General features: G+C 50.4%; 5 protein-coding genes across 6 annotated transcripts; 3 read left to right on the top strand and 2 right to left on the bottom strand.

Moving 5' to 3' along the window:
* Nucleotides 1-166: 166 nt before the first annotated feature.
* On the top strand, nucleotides 167-1,049 carry DFL_006745 (uncharacterized protein; the record flags this gene model as incomplete). Its single annotated transcript, XM_067636221.1, has 3 exons — nucleotides 167-481; nucleotides 555-950; nucleotides 1,020-1,049. The coding sequence occupies 3 exons, from the start codon at nucleotides 167-169 to the stop codon at nucleotides 1,047-1,049; spliced, it is 741 nt and encodes a 246-aa protein (XP_067487860.1).
* Nucleotides 1,050-1,567: 518 nt separating this feature from the next.
* Nucleotides 1,568-3,182, bottom strand: DFL_006744 (uncharacterized protein; the record flags this gene model as incomplete). Its single annotated transcript, XM_067636220.1, has 3 exons — nucleotides 1,568-1,726; nucleotides 1,780-2,951; nucleotides 3,044-3,182. The coding sequence occupies 3 exons, from the start codon at nucleotides 3,180-3,182 to the stop codon at nucleotides 1,568-1,570; spliced, it is 1,470 nt and encodes a 489-aa protein (XP_067487859.1).
* A 1,212-nt stretch (nucleotides 3,183-4,394) lies between these two features.
* On the bottom strand, nucleotides 4,395-6,727 carry DFL_006743 (uncharacterized protein; the record flags this gene model as incomplete). Its single annotated transcript, XM_067636219.1, has 6 exons — nucleotides 4,395-4,703; nucleotides 4,764-4,921; nucleotides 4,974-5,384; nucleotides 5,437-6,198; nucleotides 6,259-6,603; nucleotides 6,685-6,727. The coding sequence occupies 6 exons, from the start codon at nucleotides 6,725-6,727 to the stop codon at nucleotides 4,395-4,397; spliced, it is 2,028 nt and encodes a 675-aa protein (XP_067487858.1).
* Nucleotides 6,728-8,307: 1,580 nt separating this feature from the next.
* On the top strand, nucleotides 8,308-13,019 carry DFL_006742 (uncharacterized protein; the record flags this gene model as incomplete). Of its 2 annotated transcripts, XM_067636218.1 has the most annotated exons (4): nucleotides 8,308-10,129; nucleotides 10,372-10,497; nucleotides 10,988-11,041; nucleotides 11,098-13,019. In XM_067636218.1, the coding sequence occupies 4 exons, from the start codon at nucleotides 8,308-8,310 to the stop codon at nucleotides 13,017-13,019; spliced, it is 3,924 nt and encodes a 1,307-aa protein (XP_067487857.1). The 2 variants fall into 2 exon arrangements, with proteins under 2 accessions (XP_067487857.1, XP_067487856.1); XM_067636217.1 differs by lacking the exons at nucleotides 10,372-10,497; nucleotides 10,988-11,041; nucleotides 11,098-13,019 and having other exon boundaries at nucleotides 8,308-9,196; nucleotides 9,334-9,374.
* Nucleotides 13,020-13,750: 731 nt separating this feature from the next.
* On the top strand, nucleotides 13,751-15,237 carry DFL_006741 (uncharacterized protein; the record flags this gene model as incomplete). Its single annotated transcript, XM_067636216.1, has 3 exons — nucleotides 13,751-14,239; nucleotides 14,314-15,146; nucleotides 15,210-15,237. 3 exons carry the CDS (start codon nucleotides 13,751-13,753, stop codon nucleotides 15,235-15,237), a joined length of 1,350 nt encoding a protein of 449 aa, XP_067487855.1.
* Nucleotides 15,238-15,486: the final 249 nt, after the last annotated feature.

The raw sequence follows: 15,486 nt of genomic DNA, 5'->3' as shown, positions 1-15,486 counted from the left end.
TCCCAGACATTCATCCATCCATCCGGATCATCATTACCAGCATCACCATTCTGGATACTCAAGGGACTACTTGACTGTCATTCTCTTCGAGGACCAAACCTTCTCTCTTTCACCACTCTATCCAAACTCCTCCACCGCTTCTCCCAAGAACCAAAACACTGCCACCATGCTCCGCCGAACCCTCCTCTCTCCCGCCCGGATACGTCCGTTCTCTTCCTTGACAACATCGGCAGCGACTCGTACTCCTTCTCTGTCGTTACTCGTCCAACCTTCCACAAAACTATTACAAAGATCGCAGGCGACTCCGTTACAGTGGCGAAACGCCACTGTCCTGTCACGGTGGTCGTCGACCGAGGCTCCTGCTGCCGAGAAGTCGGCTGATACTGCTGCTGCGGATGGTGCGAAGGCTGAGGCGTCGGCGGTGGGTGCGGATGTTGGTAAGGAGTTGGAGGCTAAGACCAAGGAGGTTGCTGATTTGAAGGTACGTTCTCTCCCGTTTAGCTAATATCTCTTGTCGGTATAATGAAATCTAACGTAGTAATTGTCCCAAACAGGATAAATATCTCCGCTCGGTAGCCGACTTCCGGAACCTCCAAGACCGTACCGCCCGCGAAGTGAAATCCGCCAAAGACTTCGCCATCCAAAAGTTCGCCAAGGATTTACTCGAATCGATCGATAACCTGGACCGAGCGTTGACCGCCCAACCCACGAATACTTCTACCGATCCAGCAAAGGACTTTAAGAACCTCCATGATGGGTTAAAGATGACCGAAACCGTCTTGATGGGGACTCTTAAGAGACATGGGTTGGAGAGGTTCGATCCTATTGGGGAGAAGTTTAATCCTAATATGCACGAGGCGACTTTTGAGGCGCCCATGGAAGGGAAGGAACCTGGTACTGTTTTCCATGTTCAGAGCAAGGGATTTTCGTTGAACGGGAGAGTTTTGAGGGTATGTTGTTCCTTTTCTTTATTTTTACCACCTACCACGAGTAGATGCTAATGTTACTGCGTTTTATAGGCAGCACAAGTCGGTGTCGTCAAGGCTTAAATATCGTCTTCCCGGACGAGTATCATCGATCGAAACCACCGAGATTGTTCGATATATGAAACGACCGGACAACTCTCTTGCCACCTTCATAACGAGGGCTCCAAAGGAACCCCTTTCTCCCTCTTGGTCAGAGTAGATGGAACCTCGCACCACCTAGCACAAGGCATTTGCTGCTTGGAATAAGCAATATTCCGTATATACAATTTTTATTCTCTTTATACTGTACATATTATTTACATATTCCCCTATCTTCTAACCAAACCCCCTTCTTCGGAGTATGAAGAAAAAGATATATCCCACAGGAGAAGGGCACAAAGAAGTTCCCTTGACCACCTTCACCCTACACATCAACCACCTCCTCTCTGCGGCCACAGGTTTCCTAAATGGCGTTTTCACCCCAAAAGTCCTTTTTTTTTCTCACTCAACCTTATTTGTACCATATAATGCTATCAAACCCCCCCAAGAAAGAGCGGCTTTGCTCTTTTCGATAGTTATCGGAGATTCTCGGTATTTCGCTTTCACCGTAGCTGAACATCCATCTTTTCTTCAAGCTGAGATCGGACTTTAGCTTGCAACCCATCGACTTCTTCGTTCGTGAGAGTTCGTTCGAGAGAACGGTAGTTTATGCGGTAGCACAGTGACTTCCTCCCCGTCTTCGGATGTGTAAACTCATCGATCTGTATATCTCCCGATTAACATCGTCATTGCCATATCAAAAATGAATACATACCAACTTGACATCCTCCACCAAATCCCCGCCCACACCTCTAACCAACTCCATAAAATCGTTTTCGTGAAACTCCTCCCCACCGGCACCTCCCGCCGCCGCAGCCCCCCTCCCCTCCCCGACCCAAAACGCCACATCCTTAAAACACAACGGATACTTGCTAAAAGCCTCGAACCTCTTAACAACCCCTTCCCTGAACTGTCCCTTAAACCTCTCATCCTGACTCCAAAACAACCTGATATCCGGAATCCCATACATCAACATCGCGATCCTTTCGATCCCCAGTCCGAAAGCCCATCCGATACTCCCTTTCCTCCCCGCGTAATCCAGCAGATCTTGACGGATGACCCCACACCCCAATATTTCCAACCATTCGCCGTTCCACAGGACTTCCAATTCGTAGGAAGGGGATGTGAACGGGAAATACGCGGAGACCCATCGGACTTTAACCTTCTCCTTCGCAGCAGCGGTATCGCCAGCCGCTAACGCAGCTTCGCTGAATACCTTCGACACCACCAACTCCAGCTGCCGTCTCAAATGCCTGCCCACCGCCTCGGCCTCTTCAACCGAATGCCCCTTGTTGACTTGCACGGGATTCCCCTCCTCCTCAAAAAGCGCACAACTCTCCGCGACCTCCACGTTCGGCACCTCCATCCCCTCCAAATCCCTCAACACCTCATCCACCAATTCCCCACCGCTCTTCCCTTCCCTGTCGAACAACCTCGCCCCCTCCATCTGATGAAAAACCGGATAGTGCGACCTATCGATCGCATCCCTTCTGTAAACGTCCGCCGAGATCAAATACCCGCTTTTCCCTTCCCCTTCGAGCGTTCTAAACTTCTCGGCTTGATGAGCGGACGTATGCGTTCGCAATACGGTGTATCTGTTGACATAGTACGTATCGGATTTACTACGGCCCACATGATCCGAGGGAAAACCAAGGCAATCGAAGTTTTGGGCCACGGTGACGACGGGGGGGAGGGTGTTGTACCTTGCGAAGGTGGAAGGGGGGAAGAGGGATTCGATTATTTGACGGGTGTTGGAGATCGGATGGTGAGGGGTGAGGTGGAGGTTACGGGTCAGGTAGGGGAGGAGGGTGGAGGGGATGTTGGTGTGCGAGTCGGTGTTGTGGGTAATGTTGGCGAGGGTGATGGTGTTTGGGAGGTCAGGTAGAGCTGGTTTATATGATATATCAGCACGGAGATGGTAGATGGCAATCGGGGGGAGGGGTGTGCAGGCTGTGGTTATGGGGAAGGTACTCACGTACGTTGCGAAGGGGGGGACCTGGAGGTGGCACTGCTGTGGAAGCCGCGCGGGGTGTAGATACGTGCCAGTCGTGATGGTTTTGAAGCCGGCCGGGCAACAAGCCGACGGGTGAGGGGGGTGAAGATGCGCGATGCCTGCATCACGATGTGTCGGTTCGTTTGAACGTTCGATTGAAGTTTTTCGGATTCTATATCGAATTTGTAAAAGGCTTGACCGATATCGCGGGAAGACGTGTTGGGCGGGGCGATAACAAAAAGGTACAGGGCCCCGCTACCAGATAACGGAGATCGAATGAAAATAAAAATGGTTAAATCCTACTAATCTATTGGCATATATATCCATGTCTATGTATAAAACTACAGTCAAGCAAGCCCAAATACTTTTACGAATACTCAATGTCACACTATAATACAGTTACAAGCGAAAAGGCATACTGCTGCAAGGCAGGGAAAAAAAAGATCCCTAACAAAAAGAACCTAGGACGGAAGGATATAAAACGGGCGAGTGGGGAGTAAACAATACGGAAGAAGCAATAAAATCAGCTAAAAAGTGTATGCGGTGTGATGGCGATAAGCTATATATAAACGATGACGATGATGGACATGCATGTGTGATGTGATGTTATGTTATGGTTATGCCGGTTAGTCAGGAGGGGCACAGTTGATTTTAAGAGGTTTGTTTTTTCATGCTTTTCTTCACCACATATCACCGAATGACCCTCGCCCGAGCGTCTGCACACGCAAGATCTAGTCGCCCAGTCATGATTCCAGAGCATCATATGTGCTTGACCACTCCAGAGTTGGCTCAGAGGAACGACGTATCACGAAAGGTTCGCATACGAATCCGCACTCAGAACCAAGCTAGTCGGGAAACCAAATAATTGAATAAAAAAAAGTAAGAAAGCCGTCAAATCCACTTTAGATCACGCCGTAATACCGAAAAAAAGATGAAAAAGAATATCGAAGTAAAAAAGCGAAAAGGGGAGGGGCGAGAATGCTTGTTAGTCGCCTGTTTCGTGCTCAAGCGACTAATGATTGATCATGGTCGGGTTTATCGTCTCAAACCAGTAGCATGTTGTCGTTATCGAAAAGAAGAGAGAGAGAAAGTAGTCACCAGCAAAAAGCATGTTCTGAATGCACCGGTCATTGTTAAAGGTAGCAGTAGGCTGCGTATAGTCATCCAGCACCAGGTCATGTAAGAATGGCAAAGGCGTCGTCATAATGGCGAATATCCAGCATACAAGGACTGTCGGTTACTGTCTTCTCAATTTATGGCGATTCACGCGTCTTATCATGCGATGTTCATCATGGCGAGCATGGTCATTGTAGCATACGGCTCGACAAGGGCGAAGGTCATGTGCCGGGGGCACCGGGCCCACCTGGTTGCTGGTTCTGTTGCTGCTGTTGGGCTGCGATGGCGGCATAGTACATTTGTGCATATGTTTGAGCATACGCCTGGTACCCACCGTAAGCCTGGTAGGGGTCATTCGCAGGGTCAGTAGATCCGGATTGTGGTGGTCCGCCACCGCCACCGCCGGCAGCTGCCGCCGCCTGAGCATAAGCGCTGAGCGCTTGCTGATAGGCTTGCGGGTCAATGCCGGCAGGGGAGGCTTGCCCACCGGAAGAATTCATATCAGACCCTTTCAATTGGCCTTGTCGACGCTGTAGAAGGGTTACATTAGTTTTGCCTTCGTTTGGAGGTAACGAACGATAAACACTTACTGCTGTCTCAACTTTTTCGTCGATGGCTGCTTTGGCACGAGCGATAGCATCTGGAGGACCAGATAACGAAATCTCACGCTCACCGTCCGAGGTCTGTTGGCTCAGAACATTGATACGGCAGCCTGTCGTATTCTGCATCTCTTTGATCGTTTCACCGCCTACGGTAACAAGTTAGCTTGAGCCGAATCGACAGGGTTGAGATTCGTTCACCTTTTCCTATAATCATTCCAACGGCATCGATCGGAACACGAATAGTCTCACCATTCTTATCCCCACCTTGATTACCGTACCCACCTCCTTGTTGGCGACCGCCGCCTCCGCCTCCGCCTCCGCCTCCACCTCCGCTTCCGCCTCCGCTACTCCCACCTCCTTGAGGCCCGGGGCCGCCGGGACCGGGGCGTACGTCAGACTCAACGATTTCCATAATCAAAGCTTTAGCACGCATTGCTGCTTCCGTCGTTCCGATTAAATTGACGGGCCTGAATCCGTTTACCGATTTGCTTTCACCGACAATGTTGATGTGGCATCCCGACCTATCTTGAAGATCTTGGATGGTCTCCCCGCGACGGCCGATGATGAGACCAACAGTCTTGTCAGGTACCATTATTTGCATGCTGTTCTCTATAAAATCATTAGATTTTGAAGCACCAATTGGGGAATTTGGTGTACTTACCACCCTCCTTCAGGACGGGGTGGTGTGCCGGGTCCTGTTTCCCAGAGCCGCCGCCGCCGCCGCCACCACCACCACCACCGCCACCACCGCCAGGTCCACCACCACCTCCTCCGCTATGGCTGCCCCCGCTGCCACCTCCGCCACCTCCACCGCCGCCGCCATGGCCACCACCGTGTTTACCGTGACCGTGTCCATGTCCATGATAGTTGTTCCGCCTGTGATCGTCGCGAATACTGCTGGCACTATTCTCAGATATTATCGTTTGAATCTGTTGCCGAGCGGACTGTACAGCGGCTCTTGGACCGGTGATGTTGCAGACACGTTCCGGTTCTCCCCTGCTGTCGGCAACGAATTGCACCCTGGCACCGCTCATCTCCTCTACTCTCTTGAGAGTTTCACCACGACGGCCAATGATCAAACCAACTAGGGACGCGTCGATCATCATATGATCGGTGATATTGCCTTCGCCTTGAGGAGAGCGCTCTCGGTATCCCCGTGGGGAGTTTCGACGGTTGCGATTGGGAGGACTAAACGACCGGTCTCGAGGACGGGGAGAGCTGTATTGGTTACGACCTCGTCGTTCGTCCCGGTATGGATTAGGGTTAAAGTTGCCGTCACGGGGACCGCCACCACCACCACCACCACCTCCACCGTAATTACTACCACGGCCGGGGGATCTTGAGCGAGACCTTGCATCCTGGTTGTATGGTCGGTTGTTACCACCACCGTTACCTCGATCGAAATCCCGAGGGCCACCAGGTTCTAAAAGAGGTTAGTTGGTTCCTTAGTAAGCGGGAAGGATGTCATGATAACAGGACATACGTTGGTAGGAACCAGGTTGAATACCACGTTCAGACGCGAAGTTTCTAGCTTTCGCGATTGCATCTTGGAGTGATACGGACCCAGTATTTGACGGGCGAATGTTGGAGAGGTCCAAGGCACCCGATCCGGTCGGCTGAGGGAGAGGGAAATTGCCCTGTGGAGGAACAGCGACCCCTCCAGGGGCACCTGGCTGCTGAACATTGGCTAGAAGGGACTGCAGAGCAGCAAGGGCATTTGGATTCGCAGCCTGTTGAGCAGATGGTTGCTGTTGTTGCTGTTGTAGATTCGCAAGAAGGGTTTGAGGAGTCTGGACACCGGCTCCACGTTGCTGCTGTTGCTGGTTCGCTATTTAGTTTAGGAAGGGTCTTTGTTAGTGCCAGATGGCGAGAAATTGGAAGCCTTGGTGAGGTTATAGATAGAACGTACTGAGGGCAGCGAGGAGAGCGGCAACGTTGTTTGGGTCAGCCATCGTTCAGGCGTCTTAGCACCGCTTACGCAGGCTATTCGGGAAGAACGAGTGGAATCAGGGGGAGAGGGTACGGTGAACGAGAATTCGAAGAAAACTCTCAGAATCGCGTCCCCGAGGAAGTAGAATGGCCAGACGAAGGTTGATGATATGTAAATGTATGTAGGATGATGACAGGATGGTGATATTCGGGGAAAGAATCGAAGGGGGAACAGTGCTTCTGAGTGGAAGAGAGACCGAGATGGCTGGTTGGCTGCCACCTGCAACTCGGCGCGCGGCAGTTGATTGGCTGCCTCAGACGAAGCCTGCGTGAAATACTGCACGTACGCTTGTCTATTTTGGGACCGTTGCAACAAACCACCAACACGGCAACACATCTTCCTCTCTCAACGACGTGTATATATCGTCCGATATAAGGATGAGCAAGAAGTAGGTTAATAGAATAGGTTTGGATGATACTGATGAGAAAAGAGGTTAAAGGAGAATAAAGGAGGGGATGGGAGCTAGACTCGGTTGTCTCGATGGAATATCTATTATATTGGGGGGATTCGGGTTCTACATGCTACAATCGCATATAACGATCTATTCTACAATATCAATCAGAATGATATATGCTATTGAGCTCTGAGAGTATCTTCTGGAAGGCTATAGGAGCCCATTGGTAGTGAAAATCGCTAGAGAGTTAGCGAAGTATCGAGATAGGCTTGAACCCTAGGCCTCGAATTCAAATACGTTAATGTTAGATACACAACCAGACGGATAGTTGTGAGTTCCAATATCTACCGGTACTAGTATAGTATCTGTACTGTCAATATCAGATCCCTAAAGACATCGTATACTAGGCGGTGAATATACAATTGCGAGATGTATCGATAGTGGCTTTATCGAGTATCTGCTGGTGCCTTCTATAGAACGTGTTGTTTCTACAACCTCAACTGTAATGCTAACAAGTCTCGGACCCTCTCGATCGTATCATCTTCATATTCAACCGTCCGTCCGTACTAACCTCGCCCGTATAAAATCGAAAGAGATGCACCATTGCCGAAGTCTACCATTCCCAGTCTCTTGCCTGGTGCCCCCGGATCCTTGTCCTCGTTCCGGTACCCTTTGTAAATTTGAATTCCCCACCGCCCCTTCCTTGTCGATGCTCTTTCTGAACCTCGTGAACAATCCGTGACATAAATCTTGTATCAGAGCGACTTTGGCTAGCCTTGCGGAGTGATCTTGAGATAGCCGGCCCTCTCGAGCCCTACGGAGCACGCTCTTCAAGGCCATTCATGGCTGCTTTCCCTTCACTCTATTATATCTTTTCGCTCACGGCTACCCCAAGCAACTATTCTTCTCCATCCCCCACAAATATTCTTTTTGCAAAGTCTGGCAACGAAAAACCTCCAGCTTCAACTTCATCTCCATCCTCATCTCCCGATATCCTTCCAGCTTCAAAAGGTGTGGTCCCTCTCGCGATTCGGCTCGGTTTGAAGTCGTAGAATCCCTTCTCGGATAATACTAATCGTTCTCTTGCAGCAATCTCCCTGCTCTTTCACCTGAGTCTCTTACCCCGCGATAAAATCATCCCTGCAACGATGCCCAACGGTCTCCAACAATTGATCATCGCTAGGGCCGAAGGTGGCACTCGCCCTAAGACGAGAAGAATTGCCAACAACGTGGTACTCATGCATCTCCCTCCTGGCTACGAAATGAACAATAAGCTCAAGCTCAATAGCTCCCTGCTTCCTGGTTTTGGTGAGCTCAGTGTCTTGTACATTGATGATCCCAGGCATGCCACCGAGCTCATCGAGCTCGTCCGTCTCCGTGCAGCGTCTCCACTGGTCAATTCTATCCCTCCCAAGAGACGAGAGACGCCCCTCCCTCCTCATAACGAACATCCCGGAAATATTAAGTACATCGGCGATTTTCTCGATAAGGAAGAGGAAGCTCAGGCATCTCAGTATCGTCATGTCATGAGCCGTATTCATGAGGTCATCATCACCGGTCTTCTCAAATACGTCAGCTCCGATACTTCCACCGACAGATCGAGAGTCCTTGCCTACTTGCAGAATCTTGGACGAGCCTCCCCCGTCTGGGAAGAGCGTGCTAAGGAGCTCCTACTCGAGGAGCATCAAGTCCTCCAGGACATGATCAAAGAGATCTACGGCGGCTGGGCTCTCCTCCAACACTTCTTGAGCAGCAACATGATAACTGCCGCTCAATGGGAGTGCCTGGTTATTACTGCAATGGTAGAAACCGTCAGGAAGTCTCCTATCCTTCGCGATTACCATATGGTTGTCTACGATGTCAGCATCGACCACTTCGTTCACGGTAAAGTCGGTGAAACATTACTCACATCGCTCGACGCTTGGATGTGTCCCATCGATGTTATCACCGGTGATTCCTTCCGTATCAACTCTCCCTTCATGACCTCTCGCAAGCATCCAATGCAACGACTTGACGAACTCGGTGAGAAGTTCTTCCGTAAGCTCACCAATACCTATCAAAGCGGTGAAACCCTTTACACCCGTGCTGTTTTCTGTCGTTCCCTTTTGACTACCTATTTTTTCCAATCTTTCATCACTGTCTGGGATGAATGTATTCTCAATGGGCACTTGCAGGGCTTGAGGGGCCTTGCTCCTGTGTACCCGAAGATCATTGATCGTCTCCGAGACCGCATGGCACATGGGAGTTGCCCGCGTGAAAGCCATCTCGGATTCAGAAATTCTACGAAGAAATTAACCCAAGGCGAGGACGAAAGTATCTCCCGCATCGTTCACTCGAGGGGTTCCCGAATTTTGATCGTTCAAGCCTCTGTATCAGAGGATGTCGAGATGGTCGATGCCGGTCCGTTGAGCGATAATTCCTCAGACACTGTTATCCAACAGGAAAAATCACGTCCTACCGAAGCCGCCGTTGTCAGCAAGCGAGAAGACAAAAGGAGAAAGAGACGAGAGAAGAGGAAGCAGACCAGGAGAGCTACTTTGATCACCATCGAACGGAGTAAGCACAGGAGCCGACTTTGCTTCGATACCCACCGTGTAAACATACGAACTTTGTGTGAAGAACCAATCCAAGGTACTCCAAATGCAAAAGGACCGCAAATCACACGTATCGAGAGACCCGAGATTCCCTCTAAAGCTCCAGTTGATAATAAAGTCATAGATGCCTCTTCGGCTCTGTCCCAGATGGCGAACGAGACGCCATCAGCAGAAGTCGTAACACCTAAAGATGTTGCGAATTGGCAGACACGGTCTATTATTGACGACCTCATTATCGGGAGGGCAGAAGTTAGATCGAATCAGTTGGAGCCAATTATTGATGCATCCAAGAGTGGGATGGAGGTTTCTGAAGAAGCAGAGAAATTGCCCTTGCCTGAGGTGTCTGTTGGAGGTCAAAATCACATCAAGAACAGAGGTATGTCTTCATGTTTTGTTTGTTTCCTTCTTTGCCATTGCACCGTAGACGATGTGGTCGTGCAGTATTGGGTCTGAAACCCTCGACGCAGAACGTCCACTATGACCCCCCCTTCTCTCCACCCATAACCAAATCTTTCCTCCCTTTCCCCTTCTGTTCTTGACCCCCCCCTTCTTCACCATCACTTTCGTCAGCTCGTTCCTAACATTAGAAACCCATCCTAACGCTGTTTATAACTTCAGCCAAGAAAGACAGACGCAGAGCAAGAGCCGTGAACGTCGCTGCACTTCAACAGACCGAACAACCTTCCCCGGTAGTGGAGCAAGACGCTGTTGTCAATCCTCCACCAAGGAAAAATATCGTCCTTGGTAAATATAATTTTCTTTCTCCCTCCCCCCTCCTCCTCTTCACCAACACGTCCCCCTCTTCTGGAACGCGAACTTTCCTCTATCCCCCTTTCCTCCAACCATTCAACCTACCCCATTATGTATTATCTGAAGCTTCTGTTCGAGGGTTCTATCTCCCTCTGCATCAATCATCATTGCAGCCGTGGTGCCCTATTTCTCCTATCACCTCTCAGTCTCATCCTTAAACCTGTCCTTCCCATTACACCTCCGTTTGTCAAGCCATCTACACCTCTCCCTCTAAACGTCCCCTCATCTAAACTTTTCCCTCTTCCCGCTACAAGCTCTCATCCCTTGACTACCCTTTCCTTCTCTCGATCGTCATTCAGATGCATCTCGTTGGGGTACAGATTTCGATGAGGATTCGAGATGAACAAGACTCCTTTCTTTCATCTTCTTCTTGCCTCGGATGCCTTTCATTCCTAACAGAGTAAAACCTAACATTTACACATAGACCTTCCGTCACAGTCCGTTGAAGAACTCACTAAACCAGTTCCTCAAAAACGAGGTAGATTACTCCAGAAGGCTTCTGTTTCGTCAAAATCGTCTAACATTTCATTGCAGAGATAAAAATGCCGCGTCGTCGCAAGACAATCGCCCAGGTTGCCCCGTGCACGGTCCCTGGCGCAGCTGTTGCCGAACCTGCTGTTCAACAGGACAAGCCGGCCGCTGCAAAGAACTCTGATGACAAGTCAACCGCTTCGAAGAGTCGGGCTTCGACTCCCTCCGAACCGGACACTGACTTGTATGACGATCCTGAAGCCATTGCCGCTGCGATCAAGGCCTCCGAGGAAGAAGATTCATCTTGGACTAAAGTTGGAGCGAAGAGGCATGACATCCCCCAAACCCACAAGTTCATGGAAATGAGGGGTCTGCGAAGCGCCGGCCATGGTCACATTGCCGTCTTCCCGACGAAAAACGTTCCTTCTCGACCTCCCTCTCCACATCGCAAGCCAAACACCAAGGCTCCGGCGGTTCAAGGAAAGCCTCTTCCTGTTCAGAGCCAAGCTAAGTCCGGGCATGCTCAAAGCCAAGGAAAGGCTACCCCCCCTCAGGGTCGAATGAAGGTTGTTTCCCCTCAGGATCGAATGAAAGTTGCCCCCCTTCAGAGTCAAATGAAGACTACCCCGCCTCAGAGCCAAATGAAAGCTGTTCGGAACCAAGTTCTCCCAAAACCGGATGTTGCAAAGACTTCAACACCAAGCAAGAAGCCATTGCCCAAGAGGAACCAAAAGCCATCTGGTAAACCCCCTCGTCAGAAGCGCGAGGCCCGTATTCCTGTAATTGATTCTATGAAGGAATTCCCAACATTGGCCACTAGTACCATACTTCTATCACATCAGAAAGATGGTCGATCTACCGGGGAATGGTTTATGGATATGACTGTTGAGCTCGCATCGGATGAGATTAAGTTGGCCGCTCCCACACATACAGCCACTGCATCTACCGTCGACGAAGCTAAAGCCAGTGGTGGGGGTTCTGTCAAGAAAAAGACCCAAAGCGTCTCCGCTGCCTCACCTTCTCGCCCTGTTGGCCCAACCAAGTCTCAGAAGGGCGAACTTTCTGTCGTCGCTCAAGCTGTCGAGCCAAAGAAGGACACCACTGCAGCTTCAAAAGCCGCTATCGAGTTCGTTGTTGAACCTCTCGCTGTTAAAAGCCAAGTTCAGGACACCAAGGCTAAAGCGTCCATCAAGGAATCCAAGGAAACCCTAGTCTTGCCAAGTTCTATTTCACCTTTGGCCGAAACGTCACACCAAGGCACCGCTCCTGTGACCCCCACAAGGGCCCTCGCTAAGAAAGAAAGATGTGCACTGGCCAGAAAGGCTGCAGAGGAACAAAAGACTCAGGAGTTGTCGATTAAGGAGCGAGCAGAGCTCCGGCCTTCATTGGAGAGCAAGAAATCTCCAATGTCCGCTGGCAAGACAGCTTCAACCACCCAAAGTGCTGGCATTGCGCATCCAGGCGACCCAATACTCACGCCCACGGACGCGGGGGCTCCCGAGCCTTCGATCATTCATGAGGGCCGTGCGGTCGCCGAAGGAGGCGACGATGCCACAGTCAATGATCCTAAGGGTGTTGACTCTGGCATTGTCACTCTCCCGGTTGATCCACGGCCCCGTGAGATTGAGTTGGCTTCGGGAGTCCACGAAGGCTCCAAGTACAAGGTGGTGGCGACCGAGGAGGCCGCCAGGATTCTGTCGGGGGGGCAGCAACGAATTGCTGCCCCCCGAGCTTCACGACTAGCGGCTGTGCCGCGAATGCCCGGCAGTGCTGTCGGGATGGAGCCCAGTGGGGCAACGTTTGCTTTGGGGGTTCCCATGTGGAACCCCATACGATACCGGTACCCCGTCGCCCCTGGCGGGTACTTCATCCCAGGGGGGCCCCGGCGCGTGGACCCTTTGCCCGTCTGGGCAATGTGGCCACGCGCGCTCCCTTGGTTTGGGTGGCCGCCAAGGCGATGGGTCTGGGACCCCAATGGCCCCTAAACGGTGCCGTCGTATTCTTCTTTTTCTTCTTCTTCTTAATGTCGGGGGTGGGACCCCCAAAAACCAATATGATAATGTTTTGATCACGTTAACTTTAACACTTCCACGTCCAAATCCGTAGTTTTGCTTTGCTGTTCTGTTCACTTCGTAACTGGCCCCTGCGGTAATCATCGTAGTACCGTAGATGCCCTATAACTTCGTATTATTTGTGTAGCCTGTAAACTCTTATCTCGTCGAGGACAAAAAGATGATATTCTCGTGATGCTGTCAACACAAAATATTTGGTGTTGAGGATGTTGGATTCTGTTTGTACCACCGAAAATTGGGCCGGGATTCCCAAACGGGACATTGCCAAATGCAAATATACTGTCCTCGACGACGACGATGCTGAAGCCTTTGGGATTGACCAATTATGATCGTTTTGAATTTTATATTCCGTTCTATTTATCAATTACAAGCTATTCATATTCTAGAACTAACTTCAAGTAGATATTATAATAGCATGTTGGTTCCGTATAGTAGCTGTGCAGTTTATCAGGCTTCGGCCCCAGCATTTTGAGCCGAGGCATTGGATGCCATGCCAGCGCGTGTTGTCGCATGTCAACATCAAATCAACATCAACTTCAGCAACCTCCAATCTCCAACCTCCCCGACTGCGAACCAGAGCATCTCCAACTTCCCCGTCAGCGCGTCGCGTAAGGGCCTTCTACCATCTACAGATATAATACATCATGGCCAACGATACCGACCCGAAAGACCAGCCGTCGGAGCCACAATCCACCCCAGCTGAACCCACAGCTTCCCCGTCGCCCGAGAAGGAATCACCCGCCGCACCGACTCCAACCCCCGTCGAAGGTATCGCTCCGGAACCGGAAGACGAACCGGAAGAACAAGAAACAAAACCTCTCACTCGCTCCCAATTAATCGAACAAGCCCTCCGCTTCCTCCAAGAATCCGAAGTCCAAAACTCCACGCGAACAAAAAAAATCGCGTTTCTAGAAAGTAAGGGGTTGACCCGCGATGAAATCGATGGCCTCCTCCCCGTCGAAAAGGGCGTCCCGAGCTGGCAATTCGCAAAGTCAGGGATGAAGAAGTCGATGGTACAGGCTGAACCTCCTATGCCGCCGATGCCGAGTGAGAGCTCTGTTAGCGCCGGGAGTAGCAATAGAGCTCAGCGGAACGTTCAGGTTTCGTCTACGGTATCAACCGGTACATCCACAGTACGTTGAATACCCCGTTATTTCCCATAATCTACATAAGATTCTACATTTCACAAACTGCTAACACAACCAAGCACCCCCAAACCCCCCCACCCCCTCGACCAAACGGCTCAGCTCCGATCGTCACTTTCCCCGAATACCTCCCCCCACCCCCACCCCCTCCACCAATCTTCAACACCGCAACCCTAACCGCAGGAGCATACCTCTTCGCTGGCGTCTCCGCCACCATCTACGCCGCCACAAAATACTACTTCCAACCCCTTCTCGACAATTTAACCGACTCCCGCCTCGAATTCTCCTCCCACACCCTCTCCAAACTCGACGAAATGAACCAAAAGCTCTCAGACCTAGCACATCGCCCTTTACCATCGGAAACGCATCCAAACCCTCCATTTGGGGTTTTACAACATAAATACCCTCTGGCGAAGTATACCACCCGTACAACGTCGGATACTTTCTCTGAAGCGGATCTGCTGGATGATGAAGCCGACAGGGAAAGTGTTTACTCCTACGCTTCATCGACTTTACCAACCCGTACTTTTCACGTAGACGCACAAACCCAGACCTCTCCACACCACTCAATCGCCTCGGCTTCCGACCCAACGTCTTTACCACCGGATGAAAAGCTAGATCGCATCCAACGACTTTTGAAGTCACTGAAGGATGAAGCGGACGATGTAGTTCAATCCGATGGCGGGGAATTAGGTGGCAATGTAAAAGATCTGACGGAGTATTTAAATAATATCACTTATAAGGCGACGTACGGCGGCAGTAGCAGCGCGAATAGTTATTTACCGCCTTACGTTAGTATTTCCGGTGGTGCTGGGGCGCAGGGGAAAGGTGATGAAGATGAGTTTGGAAAGGTCAAGGCGGAGATTAGGAGTGTCAAGGGGGTATTGTTGAATATGTAAGTTTCTTTTCCCCTCTAATATTCTTTCATGGGGCAATAGGAGTGCTAATGGTTATTTAGTAAGAATTTCCCGGCCGGAAGTCGGTAGATTTCTTCTTCGTTTTTCCGCAGGATCGAAATGGTTATCGGCAAGAGCCATTTTTCTTTTAAGAGTTGGAATATCAGGAGTAATAGATACGACGTTTTGGATTTTTTGATTTTTCACCATCTGCTTTGGTTTCTTTTCTTCCTTTGACTTTCAACCACAGCCAGCTTTGATTTAATCCTAAAGAATGTTAATGACATAAAAAAAAAATCAATATAACTCATTAATGCGCAAAAAGCCTTGGTGGCATGC

Source organism: Arthrobotrys flagrans, assembly GCF_004000055.1.
Source record: "Arthrobotrys flagrans strain CBS H-5679 chromosome Unknown unitig_8, whole genome shotgun sequence".
Lineage (NCBI taxonomy): Eukaryota > Fungi > Ascomycota > Orbiliomycetes > Orbiliales > Orbiliaceae > Arthrobotrys > Arthrobotrys flagrans.
This window is presented reverse-complemented; position numbering and strand designations above follow the sequence as displayed.